The following is a 26493-nucleotide window of genomic DNA, read 5'->3' as shown; positions in this document are numbered from 1 at the left end:
TTTATTTTCTGATTGTAAGTTCTTTATTTAATAACCAAGAATGTGGTCATGGCGTCTTTTGAGCACTGGAGATAAAGCATAAGTGCCAAAACCCGATGATCAGGGATGATCAGCCTCATGTATGACTGAAAAATTGGAGTAGAAAGTGTTGTATGCTTACAGACACACTCTCACACTTTAACTGTCTCCATTGTTAAAATTGATGGTGCAAATTGATCATGAAAACAGTGTTCTTTGGACCTTTTCGTTCGGTTGTTGGATAGTGAATCAGGAGATTAATGAAATGTCAAATTCGGTAGTGATAAACTTGAGTGCAATCTTTGATCTGTTTTCACTCTTTTCAATCAATAACTGACGGGAGCGTTTCGGCCGATAAAAGTCTTCTGTAAAGACTGCTCTCCAGTGTCCTCGCTCATCGCTCCTCAGGGGTCCCTCCTCGATCCCCGATCCTTGGCACATATAAGCGCTTTAGTATGTCCTTTAAGATGGCGCATCAAGACCAACTTCCGGTCCAAGCGAGGATCGAAGAACGAGGAAATGAAAAATAAGAGACTTGGGATCCGGCCCAGGTCCTCTTCGCGCAGCCTCATTGCTTCAATCAAGTCCAGTTATTGATAGGCCGAAACAGGAGTGTGTCACGCCGAGGAGCTCCGTGACACTGACACCATGCTGCTGGAGCCGAGCAGAGGAGCCTTGTCAGGGGGCTTTTAACTCATTTCAGGCGGGGTGGGAGGTGAGAAATGCGGGCGCCGCGTTCAGAGGAACCCCGCTGTTGTGTTTGTCTTCAGTATCAACAACAGTCGTGCTGCAGCTGCGCTCACGACTCTCATCAGTTCATTTAACGGCGCTGCACCGAGGAAATCCCTGGGACTATGTGAGCATCATGCTCGCTGTGAGATGCCTGCTGTTCGCTGCAGTGTGTGCACGGTGCGCCGTGACAGGTGAGATGCCCTGACGCTTTTCTTTCATGTTATTGTTTAGATGATCACAGGAAAGGTTAGGAACACAAATGAATAGCATCTTTTCTGTTAGTTGCATCCACTCAATCGGTCTAATAACAAGGAGCGTGTAACTGTTGCGTCGGTGTCTGCAGCAGCTCTCCATCCTGCAGCAACAACACATTTAACATCATATTCATACAGACATCTTTGCTCTCCGGCATGTCATGCTGCATGTGCACTGAATCTCCTCTCCTCTGCAGGTCTGAGGGAGCGGGGGAGTCTGCCGCCTGCAGAGGAGGTCGTTCAGCCCAAGCGGCTCCTGCAACAGATCCACTCCGAGGAGGAGCTGCTCCACAGCCGCCTGGACACTCGGGTCAAAAACTACACAGCCGGAGCGCAGGTGAGTTTTATCTCAGCCTGTGATTTGATCTGTTTCTATATATTCTAGAGCCTACAGCAGTTGATGAGATCAAATTGTGCCATCCTAGTAAATGGGGGTCATTCATGTTTCATGAAGAACGGCTCCCAATAACAAAATGACAGGATGAAGAGATCACATCCAACCAAGACGCATGTTTCAGCACTGGGGAGGACCCATATGACATGGGGGGATGCGGGTGTCCAACAAAATTTTTAAAGTCTCAAACACTTAATTTCCTGCATTCTGGTGCATTTTGATTCACCAATTTGTGCTTTTTTTGCATCATTGCATGGTGTAAGAAAAAAAATATACTCTACTACTTTCATGTATTTATTTAAGGGGACAAATGCAGATGTTCTAAATATTGCGGTAAATGTCCCCCCTGATATGTACACATCTGCAATGAACTGTCCAACCTTTCACAAAGCCACCACCCTCTCTAGGAATTGTCTCATCAGTGAAACTTCAAATCTATAAACAAAGAAGGAGTTGAAATAGATCATAGAAAGTGTGAACTTTTACACATTTTAATCATTAATTATTTGAATATATATTTTTAAAATTATTAGCTTGCTAGATAGCCTAATTTGTTCAGGGCCTTAAATCAGCTGTTTTCTTTCCTTATTTTTGTGATAATGTTTTTATTGCTTTTATTATTTATTTCAAAGATACACACTGAGGATATAGTATAGCCACACATGGGTGTATTTTGTCAAAATTAAAGACATTTCTACCCCAAACTGCTGCAAAAATACACAAATTGATGCATAAAAATGAACCTGAATGCAGTAAATAAAGCATCTGAATTGTGAATTTCTTGGGAGAGGACCCAAAACCTCCCCTTTCATATGCGTGTCCCCCAGTGTTGAAATGAAACCTATGCCCATGTAGCAACATACCAACAAATACTGTATGTTGTATTTCCCCACACTTAACAGCCTGCCTCATTTTTTCCAACACCCTTCCCCCACACTATATCCTTAAAATGAAACAAAGAATATCTGGGGAGATTATAAAAGGAAAAAAAAGAGATAATTAAAGAGTCAGGTAAACAGAGAGAGAAACACAGACATTTATTATAAAAATCTAGGAAATTGATGCACCTCTAACCTTCACCTGCTCTCTGTCAGGAGCTGATTCACCCTGTTTGTCCTCTCTTTTGAGGTCATGTGTCTGTCACTCCAACTCCACCTAGTGATGCTCCCACATACCCCTCCCTCACATGATGCCCAGTCTGTTGAAGCCACCACAAGGCAGAGAAAACTCGGCCCACCTCCCCCTTTTCTAGCTGCGTCCCTCTCCACTCCATTAGATTATATTTCACACCTCTACCTGTCCTCTCCCGTTACCTTCACTATAAACTCTGCCTGTCAGTCAGCTGCAGGCCTGTCAGTGGATATGACACAGGTGCGACCTTCAGCTACCCTCTGTGGGCAGCGTGCCGTCTCGTGACCTCTCTGTTCTGAGACTATAGGCGCCCTCTAGAAGACGTGCGCTCGTTGTTTTCCATGGAGAAATCTGAGTGCTGCCACGCTACACAATGTGAATTTAGATGTGAGGCAGAATCCGCCTCCAGAAACCCTCTACCAGCTGTAAACTATAAGTAAATGAATCCTAACACAAAATAATAATCATTTGTGTGAATTTTACATAAAAAAGTATGTTAAGTTGTTGTATATGGATTGTCATTTAATCCACCAAATATACCTGAGCTTTGAAGGATCTCTATCAGGGTTCCTGCGGATCCCTATGAAGTCTCAAAAGACATTAAACTCAGTAACCCTAAGATAAGGCCTTTATTGGTATTAAACTGTCTTTAATCAGTCTTTCATTATAAAATCACAAAGTAATTGATAACATTTATTTATTTATTTTTTAATAATTATCTGAATTCTTCTTAAACTTTTCATGATGGGAATTGGGAATTAAAGTAGTGGAATAATCCCACATACAGAATGAGGCACATGAAATCAGTAAAACAATCACAAACAAATGCTCAATATTTCCCAATTCTAACCAGATCTGACTTTTTAATATTAATATTATCTGTTAAAATAAATGTTTGGGCAAAATTGTTCTTAACTCTTTAAAAAAAGGTTGATTTATGTTCTCTTTTTTCAGTTTAGGTGAAAGGTTAAAATTGGTCTTAATTTCATCCTGAGTGGCTTTAAAAAGCCTTAAATTTAATTTGCCTTATGCTGTTGGAACCCTGCTCTAAACAGCATTCAGAGCATTAATAGCGCTGCAAACTATTATTTCTTTATTTTATTTAACACAAACAAAACTCCCAAATGACACAGCATACTCTGAAAATTTTAACAATATGTGTACATTTTTATAGTTTATATACTCTCCTGGAATTTTTTACCTAGTTTTTTGATCATTGTAAACTAATTGGACATTTACTTTTCACTTTTTACTGATTTCTTGAAATTTGTGGGACCTTTCTGGCTAGATGGATCATTGCCTTTTTTCCCCATGTTTTATTATTTTTCAAAGAAATCAAACCAATTTGCTCAGGTTTAAAAGGGTTAATGTTAAAATAATAATAATGCTAAAAAAAAACACACAATAATTTAAAAATTCCACTCCACAGCCAGTGCTCTGACGCAGCCTTCTTATCTCTACTCACAGGCACCATTGTTGGCTTTTATTGTACGGTGTATGGACCCAGTGGAGGTTTAGACTGATACTAAGTGGTTTCCAGAGAGGGCATGGCAATACTAATGAGACCTGCCCTGTAGTTCAGCCAGTAAGTACTGATGGGAGCCACCACAGACCTCTATCTTATAATGTGGATGAGGCTCACCTTGGAGCAAGGTTACATGGAGCTGATGAGCCCCAACACCCAGTTTTATCCGTAAAAGCCTCAGGGATGGATGAGGCTGCCTCGCCCTCAGGGAGTGATTACTGGAACAGGACTTCCCTTTATTACACACTGTATGTCTTTGTAGCTTTCGTGTCTATGCACACTTACTGTAAATTATTTTAAATAGAACAGCTATCAATTCTCTTACGTCTTTCACTCTGTCGTTTCTCAGCTCCGTGTCTGGGACCAACAGCATGCAGGGATATGAATAAGACATGAAGGCATTATTATTATTCTTAAAGTAAGCTTTAGACACCCATGTTCTGTCTGACTACTTGCTCTCTGTGCAGACAGAGCCACGAGACATAAACTTAGAACCAAAGCACAAAAATGTATGCATGACCTCGACTCTGAGAAATGTAGACAATTTCCATATTGCAATTTGAGTACTTCTGTCTCTGTCTACTCTGTACGTTACATAGTGCGATGCATTATGTTTTCACATTGTGCGTCCATCTCATTAAGCCATGCTCTTCTTAGGATTTCAGGATGTTTCTAAAATTTTAGGATGTTTCAAGGATTTTCGGACGTTTCAAGGATTTTCAGACATTTCTTGGATTTCGGGCTTAGCTAGGACCTCTGTCGGAGGGTGCGGGGCATCCTCCACTGACCTCCACCCACCAATTGGTTGAACAATGCCATTGATTTCCTGTGATTATTTTGATTTACTAAAGTGTACAAACCAACTATTGTTATCACTGGTGTAATCAAATGTAAATTTCAGTCCCTTTTTTTCCTCTCTTCCCTCTTCTCCCCACTCCTCCTTCCTTAATCCCTCACTCAGCCCGTCCATCTGGCCCAGAGCAGCTTCTTGGTGGAGGCCTTCGGCACATCTTTCATCCTTGACCTGGAACTCAACCAGTAAGTCCCCACATGCCTGCAAAGCATTCGCACGGCTACACAACAGAGGTGCAAAACGATGTTAAATGTTTTGTTTACAGCAGTTGCAGACATGACTGTACTTGCAGGCACATCTTTCTTCATCCTTGTCTCCCGCCCACCTGCAGACTGTACTGTATGTCCTGTGTGTTGGCATGAGATGGACTGTCTGCAGGCTAAATGTATACCTCCCCTCCCCCTCCTTCTCGCTCGGCACATTCTGCTCTAATGGACTGCATTTATGTTATACCATTCACTGGCTTTCTAAGCACTTAGAATAAATTAATCTTCACACATTTTGGTTTTACTTATGAATCAATAATTTCATCATCTAGATTCAAGTCATAATGTTTGATGCAGAATTTTATTCTGTTAAATATCACTCCAGATTAATGATCCTTAATTGCCGCTAATAGTCACACACTGCGACAATGTTGCTGCTTCAAACAATTACTGATTTCATACTAAATGTTAGAAGGATTATAGCCATTCTCACTTTTTTTCTTCCGTTTCTCTGCAGTAACCTGCTGTCCACAGACTATGTGGAGCGTCACTATGACGAAAATGGACAGCTGTCACAGAATATGGTAAGACTTATATTTATCCTACAGAGGTTGTTTGACTTTTTTAAGGATATGCTTGGGCTTTCTTGTAGAGGGTTAGACCAGAAGATCAACACCACTCTCATGTGTGTCAGGGAAATATGATGTTAAAGCTAGCAGTTAAGCAAAGCTTAGCTTAAAGACTGGAAAAAAGAGAAACTAGCGAGCCCTGCTCTGTCTAAAGGTAACAAAATTTACCTAAAATTACCTCTTAATTCCACTAATAGACACATTTCATCTTTCTAGTTTAATAACATTGTACTGTGTGAAAGAGCCAAGATGCCAAAATGTCAAACTATACAAAAATAAACTATTTACAAATGTTTGCATTCTGATTTCAATCAGAATTTGATAGATTTTCTATCCAGTTGAATAGAAATTGATTTTTGCCAATGCATACAGCACTGTAGTGTTTATGTCCAATGTGTATTGTTTCCAATGGGTGTATCCTCCTGAGTGAAATTGAAGAGAATCAATAACCAATTGTGAAACCGATTGTTGCCTTCTGGCGGCGATTCCTAGAAATGGCAAATGTTTTAAATGTCTAGATGTGAGTGTAAATGGCTGTGAAGATGTGTTGCTTCAGGTGATTGTTAGCTCGTGTGTTTTGCTGCAGACTTTTTTTTCCATCAGTCAACATAATGTTCCAAATTTTTAGTGTCCAAAAACAGTAGCTGCACACAGACTGACAATTGAAATGTTGATGTTGTCCTCTCTATCATGCATTATGAATTTGAGCAAACAAAATCTGAGTGTTGTTTGTTTACTCAGTCTCACAGACAGACAGTCATTGCAGACAGTTTGACTCTCAACACCATCTGGTGGGAGAGACAGTCTCTCTCCGTCTGTATCCTGCGCTTTTATTTCAGTCTCCGTCCCTTCCTCTTTCTGTCCCATTCTCACTATCTCTCTCCGTCTTTCTCGTTCACTCTCTTTGTCTCTGCCAACGACCACCTGACCAATCAGTGGATGGTTGCCATGGGTACCAGCAGTCAGTAGCTGCAGCAGCGTGGCTCTATTTTGTCGTGTTGTGAGGGGAATTCAAATAATGTCCATTTCCAGAACCAACTAAAGTGAATCTCACAGCCACTCTCTGCCCTGACCTCTGGAGCCAGATGTGTCATGTTTCAGTAATTACTGAGTTTATTTGCATAGGTTCAAATCAAAACATTTGAGAGCATATTGTGTACAGGCAGAGGAAAAAAGATGGATTTCATTATCTCTCCACCTATATATAATATACAGCAATTATCATAATACCTTTTACATATTTAGATTACATAAGAGGTAAATTATAGAAAAATAAACTATGCTGATACATGTTTTGAAAAAAATAAAAGAGCCCCAAAAATAGTGAAACATTTGGGAAGCTAAGCAGCTAAGCCCTGAGGCATTTCATCACTCTCAAGAGAGATCATTGATAAAGTTTTTAAAGGCTGATTGTTAAATCTGCCAACTGGGGCCCAGTAATTTGGTACAGTGTCTCTGTTAGACAGTTGGTGTACCAGAGAAAACCGACAAGTCTTTTTTGTCAACTTTAAAATGGCCCTCTCAGTATATACTTTGTCAAAATGCTCTAATTACGAAACTTAAAGGATATTTCCTTTATGCGAAAAACAAATGTAGACCAATGTATTGAATGACATCTTTAAATTCTCAAATATTGATAATTGTGTTGGCCTCAAAACTCCTCTATTTGTCAGGCTTAAAATGTTAACAAAATGACCTTTTGCCAATGAAAGTGATAAAGTAGGATTTATTATCTCCACCAGGCTTAAGTCTGGAGGGTGTCACGCATTTGGTCGTGTGTGTATGCATGCATTAGTGTATCGCAGTTAATCTTTCTAAATACTGGACCAATCAGCCCAATATTTTATGTGCACATTTATGACTCTATGCTCAGGACCTTGTGTTTATGGTGATTCACAGTTGTTAAAACCCCTGTTTTATTCACTTTTTTTTTACTGTCACTGACTGCTGAATCCTCTCCCCTTAAGTGGCTGGTATGGCCTGCAAGTTTAATTTAATTTTAATTTAATGTATTGTTTGTTTTTACAGTGACAGTGCAAAATTGAAAGTAATTGCACCAGAGTTAGCCAGCAGCTAATTTGCATCTGTAGTCCCTGGGCAGGTTTAAAAACACAAAAAACAACGCTGAACAGCAAGTAGCCTACACTACCTAAAACAGGACAATACATGAAAGTCCATTCATATAAACATTTCACAACGTAAAACAACAGAATACATAAACGACCATTGAACAGTTTCAAGTGAACTGTCATACCAAGTCACGTTGTCTGGAAATTGACTTTTTGTCCAGCAGGTGAAGCGATGCCACTTTTCTGGAAAAGCGTTTACAGAAACCATAACAATCTCTATAAAGAATAGGGATATAGGGATAGATATTAAGATTTATGTGATCCGATTTATTTTAGTCCACAGTTAGTAAAATCAGTAGGGGAATTGTTTAATTTTGACCTTGAGTAATTGTTTCAGATTGGCTTGGATGATGCAAATTTATCATCATAAAATTGTAGGCAGATGTCAGTTAATATATACTGTATTTGTCTATCTGAGCTATCACATGAACTAAATTTATGCAAATCCTTGCAAATTTTCTGACACATATGCAAACACTTACATTTATATGAAGAAATAACACAATAGAAATGCACAAATTGCTAATATGGCCGTTTTATTTTCCACATCCTTGAGTGAGAACCCCGTGAGTGCAGCCCCCTCACCCTCCATCTCCATCTCCGTCTTGATTTATTTAGTTTTATTGACGTGACTATAAATTCCCCCTGCCTTTGTGTGTCACTTTTTTATTGGTCCCTGTGGATCTACGTTATTGCATTGAGCTGGTGACTGTCTTGTTGGGATTGAATCTCAATGACACATGACTAAAAGAGGAATTGAATTAGGGATGGGGATAGGCTGGAATTGATAGGAGCTGTTTTTATATGTTGTGCTGTTTTTTATATATTTTTTTTATTTTTGCTGAATACTTTGCTTTGATTTCTTTCTTTTTATTTTCTATTTTCCGGTAATTTTCTTGTAACTTTTTGTTAATTTCTTACTAATTTTTGGGATATGTTTTGCAACTTGATTAGAAGTGTTCTACAAATTGCAAGACATTAGCAGATATGAAGAATTACTTTTAAAACACTTGGGAAAATGTCTAAGGATTTTTTTTAAAGCTAGTGAAAAACTATATAATGATCATAATTGCAAATTTAAAATCATGCTGCAAAGTTGTTTTACCAGGTCATATCCTTGTTTTTTTTTCTTTTTCCAGGTAATTTTCTTGTACTTTTAACAAATTTCTTGATCATATTTGGTCAATTTTTCTTTTATCACTCTTTGCCTTCTTTCCATGGTTTTGAAAGAAATCAAGCCATTTTGCCAAGGTTTCAAAGGTACTGGTATTCACCAAATAGTTTTACTTTTAGATAATTCTGTTTTTTGCATGCCTGTTTATGGCTCTAGATTATCTTAAACTAAATAAAATTAACATGCTTCTCTCTCAGAGAGGATGTCTAATATCCATAAAGTATGCTTTTGTTCCATCTAATCTTCCTTTCACTTTACATTAGCTTCTGATTACCTCTCCTTCGCTCTTCTGTCAGCTCGACAAAGCCGAGTTAAAGTCCAGACGTGGAACAAACTCGAGCTTTTCTAATTCAGTTAGTTTCTAATGTCACATTTAATCCCCATCTCTCCTGGATGTTACCAGGTATCTGCCTGGATTTGTGCATGCAAGCACTTTTTTTATTTCATTCATATAGTCACTCACTTCTAATGTCCTCCTTACGTGCCCCCAGCCCCCTCCAAGCACTGGTTATATTTCATGTTTAATCAATCATCTCTTTTCCAACGTGCTTTCTTTGCGTGTGTGAGTGGCCATTATTTGAAGCGCATACATCTCATCTGAAAAGCGCACTCACAGACCGTGTGTGTCTGCTGTGTCAGGCAATTTGATTTCCTCCATTTAGCCTCGTAATCCTACCTTTTATTTATTTATTATCTGACCTCGGACTAAGTGCTGCTGGCTGTCTCACCATTCAGTATGAAAGATTAAAGTCCTTTTCCTCCTCAACAGATGAACTGGTACTGAATCTAAATAAGCTCTGTGTAAATTACTCTCATTGGGTTTTAGTGTTTTTGTACTCATAATCAGTACTGTATTGGAGTACACATTTGAGGTACTTATACTTTTTTGCTGTTGTTTTTCTATTTATACCAAAATTATACTTCTGCTCCACAACATCTCAGAGGGAAATATTATACTTTTTACTCCTCCTCTTTCATCTGACATATTGTTTTGAGAGTTTTGCACGCAAAAAAATACAAACAGCGTCTAGAATGTCTTGTCATATATTAAACTAATCAATAGTATATACACGTACAGCTGAAAGGAGGAAAGTTGATAAATGACTTAGTTAATTGACAGAAAATTAATTGGCAACTGGTAGTCATTTATAATGTCATAAAGACATTTTTGTGTAAAAATCACAACAAATGTACAGTTCCAGCTTCACAAATATGACTCACAAATAATACTGCTTTTCCTTTGAATTACTTAATGTATTGCATGTAACTTTCAGTTTAGTTCTGTTTTTTTCCTGCATTTAGCACACATTTAGTACATCAGGACATTTAAACATGAGCCAAAATATATGTAGAGGTCGCCTTTAAAAAAAAAAAACAAAAAAAACAAAAAAAACCCAAAACAGACCGGGTGATTTAAACCGAACAAAGCAGTTTTATACATCACTGTTGTCCTGACTCTTTTCGGCTCATCATAGATCGGTCGCAAGCCCAGCATCTGCTAATGTGATCCCACTTTCAGATCTTAAAGTTCAGTTGTTTTTTTTTTACCATGAGCAGAATTAATTGCAGAGGTCTCCTCCTCTCTAAAACAAACCCAGTGATTTAAACCTGTAAAAATGCTATTCCGCTCGTCGCAGAGGGGCTGCTAACTACAGTGATTGATAAGAAAAGGCAAATCAGCCTATCTATAGCCAGTGTTATGTTTGTCCATTCTGGTCTTCTGTAGAAACAAGGCGGTGCAGCATTGTGGATGCCATAGAAGAGGATCTGCTCAGTATGTAGATCTTAATGGACGAATAGAGAAAATACTTTTTATACTATATTCCATTTCTGACAACAAATCCTCTTAAATCTTACACACTGGACCTTTACGTAAAGGATCTGACTATTTCTTCCAGTACTGCCTGGACAAAGCTTGTGATCTCTACCTCTTAAAGGTTTTAAATCAGAGGAAATGTCATCAGTTCCAACTAAGAGCAATAAAAAGAGTCGAGGAGTTATTTGTAATGATGTTGATCCAGCAACATTTGGGAGCTCAAATCTGCTTTAATCTTTCATCCTCCAAAAATGAAGCACACACTTATTTTCACCAGCCTGTTAGTTAAGGCCTCACCAGTTAGCTTCGTCACGTGGAACTGGTGGAAAAGCAGCAACAGCCTTTTAAGCCTTTTTCTAACAGCTTCCTCAGTGTAATCACCCCCCCACCACCACCAAATTCATCAAAAGCAAACCACCACTGTGTCCTCAGAGATCTGAGACATGATGTTTGACAGATGGACAGAAAGACACGGCTTCATCTAAAGCTCCCCCACGCTGGACTCCCACCTGGTGAGGGATAAAAAAGCCTCTTTTTTATCTTGAAACAGATCCCAGCTGAAATGTTGGAATAATCCCCCCCTGTGAACTCAGCACAGCAGCCCATTTTAGTGATGAAGCCACTTTACGCACAGAAATGTGAAGTCTTATTAGTAATTTGTAAGTTTTATCTTGCGGGTTTGTACTCAGTTTGACAGGACGTCCGAGAATTTTTTCAGGTTTGAGTTGCAGCTCGGAGTAAAGGTTTACCAAGCATGAAGAACAGCGGCTCTGCGCTGCCTCTTTTTCTTTTTGGTCCATCAGCCGTGCCAGACAACAGCAGGCTCAGGTGGCAGACATGACTTATTGGGCTTCATTACAAACACCTGAAACTGACCCTCTCTTTCACACACACACACACACACACACACACACGCACAAACACTCTCTGTAGCTAGGAAAAAAAGCGTGACTGTAATCTCTGTCCATACAAATGAAGGCTACTTGATTATAAGAAAATCCTCTCCTCAGTGTAATTGTGCCATGCGGGATTTATTTTCTTCTCAACAACTTCTGTAACTCACACATTTAAGCTCGCACGTGTTACTTGACTGACAGCGGCAAGTCTCCTCTCTCCGATTGTCGTAATCTGATCATTCCTGTACTGTGAGAGGCAGTGTGGAAACACAATATTCAAAACATGATCATCCAGTCGGAGCCTTTCAGGAGATTATGAATAATCAGGTGAAGGTACCTGGAAGGGGGGTGTACAGTTAGCACCTGACAGCAGTTCTGCCAAAGAGACAAAGTTTGTCATGTTATCCTATATGAAAATGGCACGCCACAGATTATACATGCAGTTTAGTAGTGAGCCCTTCAGGTCAGCCTTTAAAAGCATATGTATAATTTTATTTCTTAACTATCAAATTTGCTAAAAGGGTCATTCCTTTTATGCAGTAACATTTTGACCTAAAAACTTTTGGGGGAAAAGCTGAGTTTTTTCATGTTTTTTTCTAAAAATAGGGACATTTTTCATTGTCAGGCATTCATGTCATAATCCTTATGGGTGGACTGGTTTATACTGGTCTACAGACCTAACAGGGTTAGCCGTTGTTCTGTGATTGATCTGGATTTATCCAGCTAAATTTCATAACTTAACCAAACAGGGTGGAACTTAGAGAGTGTTACAAACATATTCACATCTTAAAACAGGGGGGAAATAGTCATAAATGAAAGTTTATGGTCCCCTTACTCTATTGAGTTACCGCCAAAATACCTGCGTCACTTCCTGAAAATGGTCTCAATGGAACTGTAGCTTTTTGATTTATTTGTTTTTCTTTTTTGGAAGGTGAGATACTACAAACAGGGCGGAAATAATTTGTTTTTGGGGACAAACAGTAAATTATGAAAATGGTTAAAAAAGATTATACTTCCTAATATATGGCTTATAAAGTGCCATAGGAAAGAGTCCTAAAAGCCATAAATAAGTTAGTATTTCTGCACTCCAGGTTCCCTCATCTCAAAGTCAATTGTTTTTTTGTTTTTGTGATGTGTTCATGTGTTTTAAAAAAGGTTTTTCAACCAAGTTACAGTTAATCTACAAGTTACTGTAATTTCTGAAGGTTTTTTATGTTCTTATTCAAAAATGCATTAGCATCTTTAAGAAAACATAGTCAGGTTTCTGTATAATTGAGAGATACAGTCATTCTTTTAACTCCTGTGACTGTGATATTCTTTGATTTTATTTTGAAGAAACCTGAAATTGGTGCTATTGTCTGGTTTGCTGCCAAAGTCACTCATAAACTCCAAACTATGACTTCTTATACTTACGTGAATGAATGCAGAATACGCCTCTTCTTATTAAAAACTATGTTGTTTGAAAGAAAACCCCATGTTTATTTACGCTTCCTTTAAACTGAAACCAGAGTCCACTCCCATTTGACCTCTGTCCTTCCGCACTTTAATAGCCTTCTCCATCACTCTAACATAGATACACACACACTATACACATACTGCTTTTCCTTGGATGAAACTCAACTCAGCTGCAGCCTCTGTAGGTGTAGGTTTTCCCGGAGGCTGAGTCGTACAGTAGTCACTGATATCCTGCATGCGACCCACCAGGTCAGCTGCGGGCCCCGGGCTGACAGTGAATACCTGCCCTGTGTGTATTTAGGGGCCCGTAGATTAGCAAAAGTGAGGGCATTTGAAGTGAACGTGTTACTGGATGATGGCGGGTTCAGTGTCTCACTGTAATCTTTGGTTTGTTTCCAGGGAGGAGAACACTGCTACTACCATGGGCGTGTGCGCGGGCTGCCGGACTCCTGGGTTGCTCTGTCCACCTGCCACGGCCTGCGGTGAGTCCAATACTGCAATCTAGACTCAGTCTGGTCCCCATATGTGGTGTTTTATGTGATTCAAACATGCAAAGACCTCCTGCATAACTCACAAAACACATTTGACGTGTTTGTGTGGGCATACAACCATGAGACGGCTATACTAGTTACACTTTGGTTTTTGTTCTAATTAAAGAAATGAAATGGGTGTTAAAAAGTGAGCTACTAGGCAGATTTTGTTCCCCTTGTACAGCACCAGGCTAGCTGTTTCCGCCTGTTTGTAGTCCTTGTGCTTCAGATTCACAGTACAGCCATAAGAGGTATTAATCTTGTCAACTTTCACAGCAAGAAAGTGAATGAGCATATTCCCCCCAAATTTCAAAGTATTATTTTAAAGAATATACCCTACAGCAAAGTTTCAACATTTTGACAAATTCCTATTTTATTATAAAATTTGCTATTACAGGTTAAATTAAAAGCACAACAACAGAGTGACACGAACATCCTCAGACATGCTGCTATGTTTTGTTTTTTTTTTGTTTTTCAGGGGGATGTTTTCTGACGGGAACTTCTCATACGGGATTGAACCTGTCGACAGTGGAGAGGTGAGTCAGGACTTTAGGAGGGGATGATCAGCTAGTCGAATAAGCTGTAAACACACACACACACATCAAATTTCACAGCATTTAATCCAAAGCAGCTACAAAAACCAACCTCGCAAAACTGGCACCAAACTGTCAAACTCAACAAAATGTGGTTAAAAGCCGTCCACAGTCTCATTTTTGCTCTCTGTCTCTGTGACTTACCGTCAGTCCAGACCGTGTTACTCTATCTGTGAGCTGCTGAATGGAAATATTGAGTTGATACACAATCCACCAGCACTGAAACATATATCCTGCCTCATATCTGAGCGAGACATCATCTCGCAGAGGAGGAATTTCAAATGATCGACAAAAACAAAAGAGGCTTTTTATATTTTTCAAAAATGCTCAGATTTGATTTGAGTATTAGAAAGAAATAAATGTATAACAGAGTGATGGAAGGCAGTGGGGAGAAAGTGTTTGGAGTGGAAGAGGCTGAGCTTTTTTTTTTTCCATTAAGGCCCACAGTAATCGAAGTACAGCTCAATTACATAGACTGGAGCGATGGATCAATAGCCTCCCAGCTCATCTTCAAACTCCCTCACGCTCTCTCTCTCTCTCTCTCTCTCTCTCTCTCTCTCTCTCTCTCTCTCTCTCTCTCTCTCTCTCTCTCTCTCTCTCTCTCTCTCTCTCTCTCTCTCTCTCTCTCTCTCTCTCTCTCTCTCTCTCTCTCTCTCTCTCTCTCTCTCTCTCTCTCTCTCTCTCTCTCTGCTCGGCTCTCTATCGCAGATGGGTCATTTTCATAAAGTATTTATCCCCAGCTCAAGTGTACCACAGTGTCCAGTAGTGTTATTGCCATTATGACAGCCCAGTGATTGATTAATTATGCATCAGAGCACTTTCCTTCCTGTTGATGCATCGCTGCTTTAGAGGACACAGCAGTGCTTTCTCGCTCAGAGAGTCTGCGGACTCAAGTTCATTTCACGGCTCTTATGGTGCTAAAACCATGATTTGTTCAGGTCTACATCCTCATGCTTCAGTTCTGCAGTTTCACTTCTGATGACCAAAGCCTGAAACAGCTTAACGTCAACGGCGGATGTCAGATTTCCTTCTGACCTGATTCACCATCTGCTGCTGTCTGCAGGGTCTCTGCAGATCCTTAAAAGACTCTGAATTCAAAATGTACATCTCCTTGAAATGCCCTTCTTTTGTTTAAATATGTTTATTCAATTCTGCTTTTTTGTAATTTATCCATCTTAGATGCTGAACACTCCATGCTCTCTGGGCAAACTGAAAAAGAGGTTCACTCTGTAAAAGTACTTAACTAAAGATGACTGTGTGACTGTCAGTAGTCAGTGAAACCAAATAAGCAAACAAACAAAGATGACACTGAATTCATTCATCCAAAATAAGGCCTTGAAAATGCTAAGACACAGAAAGTATGATTTAATGAATTGTTTTTTTGTCTGACATTGCATTGTGAAATGTCAAATTGCATCTGTAAAATAATAATAATAATAATAATAATTTACCGATTGCCTTGATAGGGAAAACAACACAACACACATTTTGTTCCCTGGATGACATTGTGTCTTGCAAATTCAATGGAAAAATAGCTATTTACAGGGTTCCTACAGTCATGAAAGTCCTGGAAAAGTTATAAAATTTGAAATATTGTTTTCCAGGCCTGGAAATCCTTTGGAATTACAGCAAGTTTTGGAAAAGTTTTGAATATTCATTGTTTTAGCTTTTGTTTAAATAATGTCCCTAAAATTCCCCAAACATGTCAAACATTAAGCAAAATATGTTGTATTTAAAATCTGCACTGCATGACTGTTGATTGGCTCGTTGGTTCTTTATCCCCCAAAAAGAGGTGCAGCCTTGACAGTTTAAGATGAACCTGTGTGTGTCGGTCTGCTCTGTTGGAACATGAAACTAGTTCACTGCAGTAATTTCTAAATTACAAATAAAGATGGCAAGTGCTAGCAGTTTGGTTATCCGCCAGTATTTGTGAAGTGCGTGTTTATAGGCCAAGCCTTGCTTATGTTATGTTTTTTTCCAGTTAACTGTGATGGCGGGCTGATAGAAATGTGGAAATGTAAACTGTTGTTTGAGCAACAGCACTAGAGCCAGTGAAAATCTGACCAGGAAATGAGCAGGTTGTTCTTGGTGCAGGTAGTATAGTGTAGTTTACTGAAGTTAATTTACACATACTATCAACAATATTACAGTAAAAAGCTGATTTAAAAGTGTAAAGTATCCCTTGTTGTTGGACAGCGTTTCTCTGAAACAAGCGGCTCCAAAAAGTAGTTCTACCTCAAACCTTTTGTTCGACTGTAAACTGAGTATTTCTTTCAGACCTTTTCAGCTGCAGAAAAAGATGATTAATTCTTTATCCCTCCTTCTCTGTCTCTCTTTCACTCTTTTTGTTTTGTTTTTTTGGGATCGCCCTTCAGGACCAGAGTGACCACATTGTGTATCGTATGCCGGACATTGACCTCTTCCCACCTCCCTGTCCAGGTAGGACCACTGTCAGCCTCACAGAGAAACTCCACACCGAGACTCCTCACAGTTACTTCCCCTTGTAACGTTTGTAAAGTTCTCAGTCCTCTCTGATGAAATGAGAAAAGTTTAAGGGAAACAAAATCCCTGTCTCTGCACTGCCTCTTTAATTTCTAAATCCTAATCCTCAGTGACACAATACCCGTTGCACTGATCCAGCTATAATATACAAATGACCGACTTTTGTGATATCTCAAAGTAGCTTGATTTTAAAGAAACTTTGCGATATAATGCATATTTGGTCCGTGTATTTCTTTGGATTTTTTGCCATTCAAATTTTTTATTAATTTTAACATTCATTGAAACATACTGATTTTATCCAAATGACATAGATATAGGAAGATCCACAGTCAAAAAAAAATCTAACCAAATAAGATAAACCAAACCAAAATAAAATTTTAAAAAACAACCAAAGAGAACCTACCCCGGCAATCCAGTCGCTCATACACATACATATGCATACTTTGATCCGTGTATTAGAAGAAGTATTAGATGTTGATGAAACTTGGCAGAAAGCAGTTTGTTACAGATAAGCCCAGATGTTCAGCCTTGTCCTTGACATTGGACAGTCTAAAACAAATGTTCTTTAATGAAAATCTTGATTTTGGTTGGTTTTTTTACACACACACACACATACACACACACACACACACACACACACACACACACACACACACACACACACACATACACACACACACACACACACACTGCAGCATACATTGCTTTCCTCAGGTTGTCCGGCTGCCCTCCTCACCCTTGCTAAACGTCTCATTTGGCTGTCTTCTCTCTGCCTCTCCTCTTTGTCCCTGACACTCCTCTGCCTCTCTGGATTCACCTCCCTCTCCCTCCTTCCTGTTACCCAACCCCTGCCACTCCTGCCTCCTCACTCCCTCTCTCTCTTCCCCATTTGGCCAGTTATACTCTCCCCTTTCCTCCTCTCTCCTCTGCTGGCTGTGTGTTATTGATTTCTCCTGCAGATCAGGGGACTAAAATACATCCATCCACGGACTGATGACTGGCCACTTTCCTCTCTCTCTCTCACTTACTCTCTCTCTTTGTGTGTGTGGGTTTGTGTGTTTCTCAGGGTGCTCTGTGAACGTCTCGGAGCCGGAGGGGCAGACAGATGTCCGTAGTGAAGTTGAGTTGAAAGATGGAGACGTCTGGTCTGAACAGGAGAAGCCCGTCTTCACAGAAGGCCGGAGACGCTCCAAAAGACAAGTCAGTTTTCAAACGGCCTCTATGAGTCTTCCAACACACACCTCCACGTACGCACATACATGGCCGCAGCAAGTGTCACCACAAGGGAAACATCAGAGTTGAGACATGCAAACACAATGAATATTTCACAGACACGTCTGTGAGATGATGCCAAATTTTCACACGCATGCTGAGAACTTGTCTCAGCTTTCATGCTCATAAAAAAAGTCAAGTGTCGAATGTCTGGAGGAGCATTTTTAAATCTGAGAAAATCACTCAAGTGATGCCACTCGATTAATTTTGGATCTGGTTTGGACTATACATTTCTGACTGAGGGTTTGAAGTCAGAAAGACCTCCAGTGTTATCAAGCTTTTCTAATGAAGATCATAATGAGCAAAAAAAGTCAAGGGTGAGCTCGTCCGCTTGAGCTGGAGTCGAGCAGCTGAGGGGCGGGGCCAGTTTTATATTCATAGATAAGTTCATACTAAGTGAGGCAAAGAGTTTTGGCTTCTGGTCTACTTTTTCCACAAGCCATGAGCGAATCTGGAAGGAAAAGACTCTAAATACTCAATTATGAACCTTATAAAGGATATATTTCGTATCATATACATAATCTGGTCATATAAATGATAAAATATGTATCCAGTGATTCCACAATGTTCATCAGTTGTGTCTAAACAGAGAGGGAGAGAGACAAAGTCGGGTCTTGTCTTCACTATTGTAAAAAAAAAAATGGTGCATACATTTAGACATTTTGACCCTAACCTATATATCTGTCTAATTTCTGTCCAATGATCTACTTCTTACTGTTTTCGATTGTCGATATTTCTGCTCGTCTGCTCCTTTCCTATTGGTTTAAATGGGCTTGGCTCAGTAGAATAACATTGTTATGTACTTCTGTGCACCAAACAGAAATTTGAAACATTAAAATCAAAATGTGAAGACAGTGGCTTTTTTGTTCAGGTCAAATCTGATGAAATCATCGCTGTACAGTCCTGATAAAGAAGAGTTTTTGAGCATTTAAATCTGACTAAATTATATCTAAGGGTTTTAGTTGTCAGACTTTGTCACTTATTTAGTTGTGAATATTTCATGCCACAAAAAAAAGATTTGACATTTTCAGGGGCTTTAAATGAGTTTTCTTTCTTGTTAGACTCCTGAAGTAATCAGACAGAATCTGCAATTTATCTTTTCAGATGGCAACTGATTTTCTGCTTAATGAAAGAGGGATTGTTGTTCTCCAAGTTGTGTTTTTCTCCTCTCAAGGACGAAGACTAGAGTTTCACCACCAGCAGTGTGTGCGTGTGCGTGTGCTTGTCTGTGTGTGTGTGTGCGTGTGTGTGTGCGTTTTGTGTGAGTAATGGCTTCACCTGCTGGGTTTCTGTGTGTTTGTCCTATGTGAAGGTGATTATGACAGCAGACTCAAAAGTCTGCTTCCGTTGATCTCTCGCCCCCTCCAGGTGCGGCGAGGCCAGCGCACCGTCCAGACTGAGACCAAATACATCGAACTGATGGTGGTCAACGACCATGAACTGGTTGGTGTGACGTTTTTTTTTAACCTTATCTCTGTATCTGCCGCATGAAGGCAAAAATAGAAAGCCATCAGCACAAAAAAAAGGATAAAAAGAAAGTAACGCTGTTTTTTCCACCCCCTGCTAGTTTGTGCAGCTCCGTCGGTCGTCCACTCAGACGAAGAACTTTGCCAAAGCGGTGGTGAACATGGCCGACGCGGTGAGTGGAAGTATTGTTAAGCTTCCTCTTCCTGTCATCCCTTTTTTTAAACCATGGCAGCACTTCATAGTGACTCTGTTGTCGGGAGTCTCTTGAGCTTACCCAGGACAGTTGGCTTATTTCAGAGCTTTTTGCTTGCCAGTGAAACTTTCCTGAGTGGGACAGCTGCCATCCCTTATTCACATTAATCCAACAAACTGTTTTTCTGTTGGGTTTTATTTTTGACCATATTTGCATGCCAAACATTTGCTTTCATCTATTTATTTCTCACCATCAGTAAATAGGTTATCCGTTATTATGTTTCAATAGATATTGCTCATTTTGTCTTGTTTCTTGTGTCTATTTTGATGGGTTAACAGGTATTGATGTATCAATTATATAAAAATCTCAATACACATTAAGACCAGTTTAATTTTAATCCTCATATTGCTTTCTATGTATGAGTTCATCGATCAGTTTCAGCATAGTATAATCAAAGACCAAACACATATTATTTTATTTATTTATAGTTTATTTGATAGGAACAATGCAAATTAACATAGTATAACTTCTGAAGATAATCCAGGTAAATCTGACAGTAGGCCCAAACTCAAAGATCATTGTATATTTACATTATGTTTATTACTTTTGTGAAAAGAAAGAATTTCATGCAAATAGAGAACTCTGAAAACCTGAAACCCTTTTTCCAGAATACAGTGCAGTGACAAGTTAAGGCTTTAAAAACACTGAGCTGTTTGCATCGTATACTATATATTTTTGTGTGCATGTGCTCCAGCTGTTTGGACATGATCAATTTCCAAAACAACCAAATGAAGTGCAGAAAAATTCACCTCCTCTGCTGCAGCATCAGCACGGGAAACCCTCCACTGACGAGTGAGGACAAACACAGTAATGTTGGTTTCCATGGCAACCGACTGCTGCCTCCCTTCTTTCACTCTGTGTCTGAAGTAGACATATACACCTGTCTCTGTTATCTGCAGTATTCACACTGTTTCAAACATTGTGTTCAACTGTCTCTGAAATTAAATAGAACCAAATGTACGTGCCGAGATTATTAACATGTCTGTAGATTCAGCTCCATCCTCCTCTCATTTAAAACCTCTGGATTTGGCTATTATGTTCTTCTGAAAGGATGCAGCTTTCTTTGTTATTATTCCACAAAACTTCAGCAGATGACAGAAGAGTCTTCTCCTTCAGCATGCTCTTCATTTGCATTTTAGAAAAATATTCAACAATCCACAAATCTTGCACAAGCTTAACACCTTAAGATTGGAATTTTTTTCCTACTGACATTAAACTTTTTTGCAGTTCATTCTCATCTTTTTACCATGTATAAATGCGGCTAAATGTTAACTGTTAAGTCATTGCAACACTTAAAATATTTCATATTATGGTCACTTAAAAAATAGTAATTAAAAACAAGAGTTAGATATGTTAGTAAGTTATGTTCTGTTAGCAATTTTTTTTTTTTTTTTGATCTATCTTATAGAGCATTTCCCATCACTGTAATATTTGCTTTTTTTGTCAGTGGTTTTTGTTGTAATCTGTTGTTATCAGTTTTTACTTCAACTGTTTTTAAGGGCTGAAGGCAAATGACTGACAACAGGACCAAAGATTAATTTTCTGAAAGTATTTTTCCCCCTTTTAATGTTTCCAGATCTACAAGGATCAGCTGAACACACGCATCGTCCTGGTGGCCATGGAAACCTGGTCTTCAGAAAACAGGGTCTCCGTGGGTGACGACGCCTTGCTCACCCTGCGCGACTTTATGAAGTACAGAAAGGAGAGCATCAAGGAACGCTGCGACGCCGTTCACCTCTTCTCGTGGGTCAAAAATTCTCTTCCTTCTTCTCCTTCTCCTCCCTCCTTCTTCCCTCTCTGCATTCCTCTTCTTCCTCTCTTTCTTGTCCTTCCTCTTTTTCTTGTCTTTCTTCTTTTTCTTCCTCTGTTTTCTGCCTTCTTCTTCTCCACCACCTCAGTCTTATTCTCCATCGTCTTTCTTTATTTCCGTCTTTTGCCTTTTCTAATTTTTTCTATTTCTCCTCCACCTCCTTCTTCCTCTTTTCTTCCTTCCTCCCTCTTTTTCTCATCTGTGCTCTTCTTCATCTTCTTCTCCTTCTTCCTCCTCTTCATTTTTCATTGTTCTTCTTCTTCTCCTTTGTTTTGTTTTTTCTATTTGTCCTTTGCCTCCGTCTACTTTTGAATTCTTCTTCCTTGTTCACTTTCTCTTCCACTTCCACCTCTAACGTCATCTTCTTCAGGTTTCCCTCCTCCTCCTCGTCCTCCTCCTCTTGTGCCTATTATTACAGCCGTCTCCTTGTCTTTGCAGTGGGAGGACGTTCATGAGCAGCCGCAGTGAGGCAGCCTACATCGGGGGCATCTGCTCAGTCACGAGAGGTGGAGGCATCAATGAGGTGAGACTGTAAAGATTACAGAGGCTACAAATCATGATATCTGTCCAGTGAACTTCATAAAAATGGTGTATTTATAGAAGTAATGAATTATGAGCCTATAACTCAGGACAGTTTACTCTCTCCTCCTCCTGGCTGTTGTTGTTAACTTGATTTATTTGTGTGTCTCCAGTTTGGCAGTGTGGGCCCCATGGCCATCACACTGAGTCAGAGTCTTGGCCAGAACATCGGCATGCTGAGAAACAAAGAGCGACTGGCTGCAGGTGAGACTACGCTGCAGATATCAGTTGAGATCTTGCACAAGGGTTCATAGGAGGACAGATATCTCTTGTCATGATTCAGAAACACAGAGGCGTACAAGCTTTTTAATTTAGATGCTCGTGTCAAGCACATATACTAGTTTTTTTTTCCAGTTTTCTTATGATTCCTGCAATATTTTATTATTCCAGCAAAGTATCTTCAAGTATTTATATATAAAACCTGCCTTTACCAAACCCAAGTGTACATTTGTTATGCAGCACTTGTTTTATTTCCCACAGGGAACTCCTGATAATGTTTAATTTATCTTTGAGAAAAGACTTCACCTCTGCTGCCCTGACAGCTCCCTCAAGTGGTCGCAGAGTAGCTCAGAGTAGCTGTTTGCAGTCATGACCTGTCGTGACCACAGAATTTGTGTGTATGTGTGTGTTTGTGTCCAGGAGACTGCAGATGTCCAGACCCATGGCTGGGCTGTATCATGGAGGACACTGGGTATGTACTTTTGTATTTACAAAACATTAATCAGCTCCTGAAGTATATAAAGCAGTCTGTTTATGGAAACAAAAACAGACATATTCCACACCAAGTCGCTTTTATCTTTGTGAAATATGTTCAAGTAAAGCATCTATGGTTTCATTAATAAGTTATGTGATACTTTCTTACATATTATTATTATTTTATTAATTTACTTTTTATTTAAATTTTAATTTAAAAATATATTTTTAATGTATCATGTAAATGTAGCTTTTTTAGCATTTTCCTCAAACTTTTGAAGGTATTAAGTAATATTGTGATAACGCAAATGTTGCCGAGCAAATGTCACAGTGAGTGATTTTGTTTTTTTATCATTTAGTTACTACCTCCCCAGGAAGTTCTCTCGCTGCAGTATAGACGAGTACCTGCGCTTCCTCCAACAGGGAGGAGGCAGCTGTCTCTTTAACAAGCCCAGCAAGGTGAGCGATGGTTGGTCATCGGAGAGGCTCTGCAAATCAAAAGAGTACACCGAGATTTCTGCTTACTTTCATCTTCTTTCATTTCCTCTCTTAACCCATGACCTGATTTTTTTTACACTATAATCGAAGCAAATCTACTGACTGTAAAGACCTGTTTTACATCAATATCATACATTAATATGAATTATTTGATTCTATGGTAACTCATATATTATTTTTGTCCCTGCAGCTGTTAGACCCACCAGAGTGTGGGAATGGATATGTGGAGGTGGGAGAGGAATGTGACTGTGGATCGCTGGTGGTGAGCACATTTGAATTATCCCTTTAACACCTGGATCGATCAGTTTTCCTGTGCTGCATGTCTTTCACGTGCATTTAAATACCTGAAACCTGAGAAAATTGGTTGGATTTCTTTCAAAAACATGGGAAATATTATTATAAGCAACTTGGCAAAAAAAAAAAATCCCCCAAATTGAAAAAAAATCTAAAAGATGACAAGGAAATTACCTGAAAATTTGTTAGGGAGATTATTACATATTATAAAAAAAATACATTTATAATTTTTATTGTCACCTTCTTCCCATGTTTTTGAAAGAATTTGAGCGATTTTTTTTAGGTTTTAAAGGGTTAACTAATGTATTAATGCCTGTCTTATAAACACAGAGTATTAAGGACTGATTAGGATTTGACCACCTATTCAGTCTTAAGCCTGGTTGCATTCACATGGAACCAGACGGACAGTAGATGTCAAACAATATCATTTAAGTGGATGAGAGCATGACAGTAAAATTGGGTGAGGCCATTAGAGAATAACTGCAACGGTAGTTCAAATATTTCAACTTTTTGATGTAAGAATTTACATCTGAACAATTTACTGGACCTTACTACAATAATTAAATAAATTATGCAAGACAGATTGATTTTATTTAGTATATTTTTTTCTATTCTTTGTAAATAATCAGACATCACCATCGAGACATGTCATCCTGCATGTTTGGTTTTACCGTCCTTACATTCCGTCGGACTGTTTGTTTGTTTTTCCGGTGCCGTCCAGAAGGTGTTGTTCATCTGCCGTCTGTCGTCTGCCTGATTCCATGTGAAAACAGCATTACAGTAATGACTGGTCACATCTTTTCCATCTGTCAGAGAACCTACACATAGGATCATTATCCTTCCCTGTACCACAGAGAAGAATTCATAGTTTCTATATAAAAACACATATTTCATAGGAAACGCTTCTCATTTTACAAACAGCTGAACTGTGAACTCTGCTGGGGCGTATGTTTAGCCAGCAAGTCTTTACAGTATTTCAGATGGTAGTTAGTTTATAAGTGTAGTCAGTCCAAAACACCCTGGCACTTGTGATCTACAGTTGAAGTATCAACCCTCTCTCACCCATAGGAGTGTGCACGGAGTGGAGCCAACTGCTGTAAGAAATGCACCCTTACCCACAATGCCATGTGCAGCAATGGGCTGTGCTGCAGGGACTGCAAGGTGAGCTGCTTAAATACATCACTTTAACGGGATAGTTTTCTGCTGTGTTTCTTAAGGCCCAGATTCATAGTACTGTACTTTGCCATCAATAAAACATTGTAGGAGTTACAGACACTGCACTTTATTGATTTATCTGCAGTCTTTTAAACACTTTCTCAGGCACTTTACAATCACTCTTTGTAACTTAACTACGGAGTACCTCAGGGCTCTGTCCTAGATCCTCTTCGAACATGTATTTACATGCTTTGTCCAGGCAGATTAATACTTAATCATAAATACTCTTTCTACTGTTATGTCAATGACACCCAACTCTAAAACCCTGTCCCCCTCAGCAGACTGGCATCTTTAAAATCCTCTCTAAAGGATATTGAGTGCTGGATGTCTAAGTGCTTAATAACTCAATAATGAAAAATCTGAACACTCAGTCAAACAAAACAAAAATCAGACGCTTCAGTTGTAAGTGACACATTTTCAATCTCTGGCCTTCTGTAAAGCCTAATGCTAGAAATCGAGAAGTTATCTTTGATTCCAATATAACTTTCAAACATTATGTTAATAAGGTGGCTCAGTCCTGTTTTTATCAACTTCACATGGTTTCAAAAAACATATATTATCTGTCATTTTCTGACTTGGAGAAAGTTATTTATATGTTTTTGTTTGCTTCTTTCTTTGTTTTTTTCTCAAGAATTAACTTTTGTAATTTACTATTTACCTGCCCAAACAGTAAAACACGCTCCCACCTTCAAGCTATACAAATGCCGGCTGTCAGACTGTTAAATGGATCAAACAAAAGAGATCAGATAACCCCCATTTTAGCCTCTTTGCATTGTCTGCCACTTAATCTCAAGACTGATTTTAAGGTTTTACCCAGATGCAATATTTTGTGTCTGTAAAGCACTCTGTATAAAGTTTTTTTTATTATTACTCTCTCTTGTTTTATCCACGGTTGTCTTTCTTTTTCTTTTTTTCAATGGTTGTTTGTGACAGTATGAGCTGAGAGGGGTGACGTGCCGTGACGCTGTTAACAACTGTGACATCCCGGAGACCTGCATGGGAGACTCCAGCCAGGTAAAATAGGCATCAACACATCTGAACATTGTGTTGTTTGTCCTTAAAAATCTAAGACATCTGAAACCCACCGTGATAGCAAACAGACACATGATGCTCTCTCTTTCTTTCAGTGTCCTCATAATGTCCACAAACTGGATGGTTACATGTGTGACGCTGGACAGGTAAGGTCATGCTATTTAATGGATCAATTTAACTCAATTTTTATCATTCAATTCAACATATTTCTGTCTGTCCTCTTCATCCTCAGGGTCGCTGTTATGGAGGTCGCTGTAAGACAAGAGATGGCCAATGCAGGACGCTGTGGGGCTATAGTAGGTTTGGATTGGATATTAAGCTTTATTTTTCCATGTCACATGGACCACTGATGGTTGTGATGTAGTGTGTTATGTTAAAGACTCTGTTCTTTCTTGTTAGACTCAGCCGACAGGTTCTGCTATGAAAAGCTGAACTCTGAGGGCACAGAGAAAGGAAACTGCGGCCCAGACTCCAGTGGTCAGGGATGGGTGCAGTGCAATAAGCAGTGAGTGAACAGCAAGGCTTTTTTTTGTAGTTTATAAA

At 39.2% G+C, this 26493-nt stretch overlaps 1 protein-coding gene across 4 annotated transcripts in view; it reads left to right on the top strand.

Annotated features, from left to right (window-relative positions):
• The first annotated feature begins 496 nt into the window (after window positions 1-496).
• LOC121958499 (disintegrin and metalloproteinase domain-containing protein 11) overlaps window positions 497-26493 on the top strand; it is a 36661-nt gene continuing 10664 nt past the window's right edge. For 3 of the 4 annotated variants that reach the window (XM_088070083.1, XM_042507453.2, XM_088070082.1), the window contains exons 1-21: window positions 497-941; window positions 1202-1341; window positions 5016-5092; window positions 5631-5697; window positions 13612-13694; window positions 14221-14278; window positions 16711-16774; window positions 17904-18037; window positions 19478-19552; window positions 19677-19748; window positions 21406-21572; window positions 22078-22162; window positions 22332-22422; window positions 22858-22909; window positions 23271-23370; window positions 23600-23671; window positions 24772-24864; window positions 25852-25932; window positions 26046-26096; window positions 26183-26246; window positions 26350-26455. In XM_088070083.1, coding sequence (XP_087926209.1) covers window positions 884-941; window positions 1202-1341; window positions 5016-5092; window positions 5631-5697; window positions 13612-13694; window positions 14221-14278; window positions 16711-16774; window positions 17904-18037; window positions 19478-19552; window positions 19677-19748; window positions 21406-21572; window positions 22078-22162; window positions 22332-22422; window positions 22858-22909; window positions 23271-23370; window positions 23600-23671; window positions 24772-24864; window positions 25852-25932; window positions 26046-26096; window positions 26183-26246; window positions 26350-26455 — 1790 coding nt within the window. In that variant the 5' untranslated portion in view covers window positions 497-883. The remainder of the gene's footprint in view (window positions 942-1201; window positions 1342-5015; window positions 5093-5630; window positions 5698-13611; window positions 13695-14220; window positions 14279-16710; window positions 16775-17903; window positions 18038-19477; window positions 19553-19676; window positions 19749-21405; window positions 21573-22077; window positions 22163-22331; window positions 22423-22857; window positions 22910-23270; window positions 23371-23599; window positions 23672-24771; window positions 24865-25851; window positions 25933-26045; window positions 26097-26182; window positions 26247-26349; window positions 26456-26493) is intronic. The other variant, XM_042507452.2, reaches the window with a different exon arrangement.

Source organism: Plectropomus leopardus, chromosome 19 (assembly GCF_026936395.1).
Source record: "Plectropomus leopardus strain MGB_pleo_1.0 chromosome 19, ASM2693639v1, whole genome shotgun sequence".
Lineage (NCBI taxonomy): Eukaryota > Metazoa > Chordata > Actinopteri > Perciformes > Serranidae > Plectropomus > Plectropomus leopardus.
Note: the sequence above shows the minus strand (reverse complement) of the source record. Positions and strands in the feature narration are given on the sequence as shown.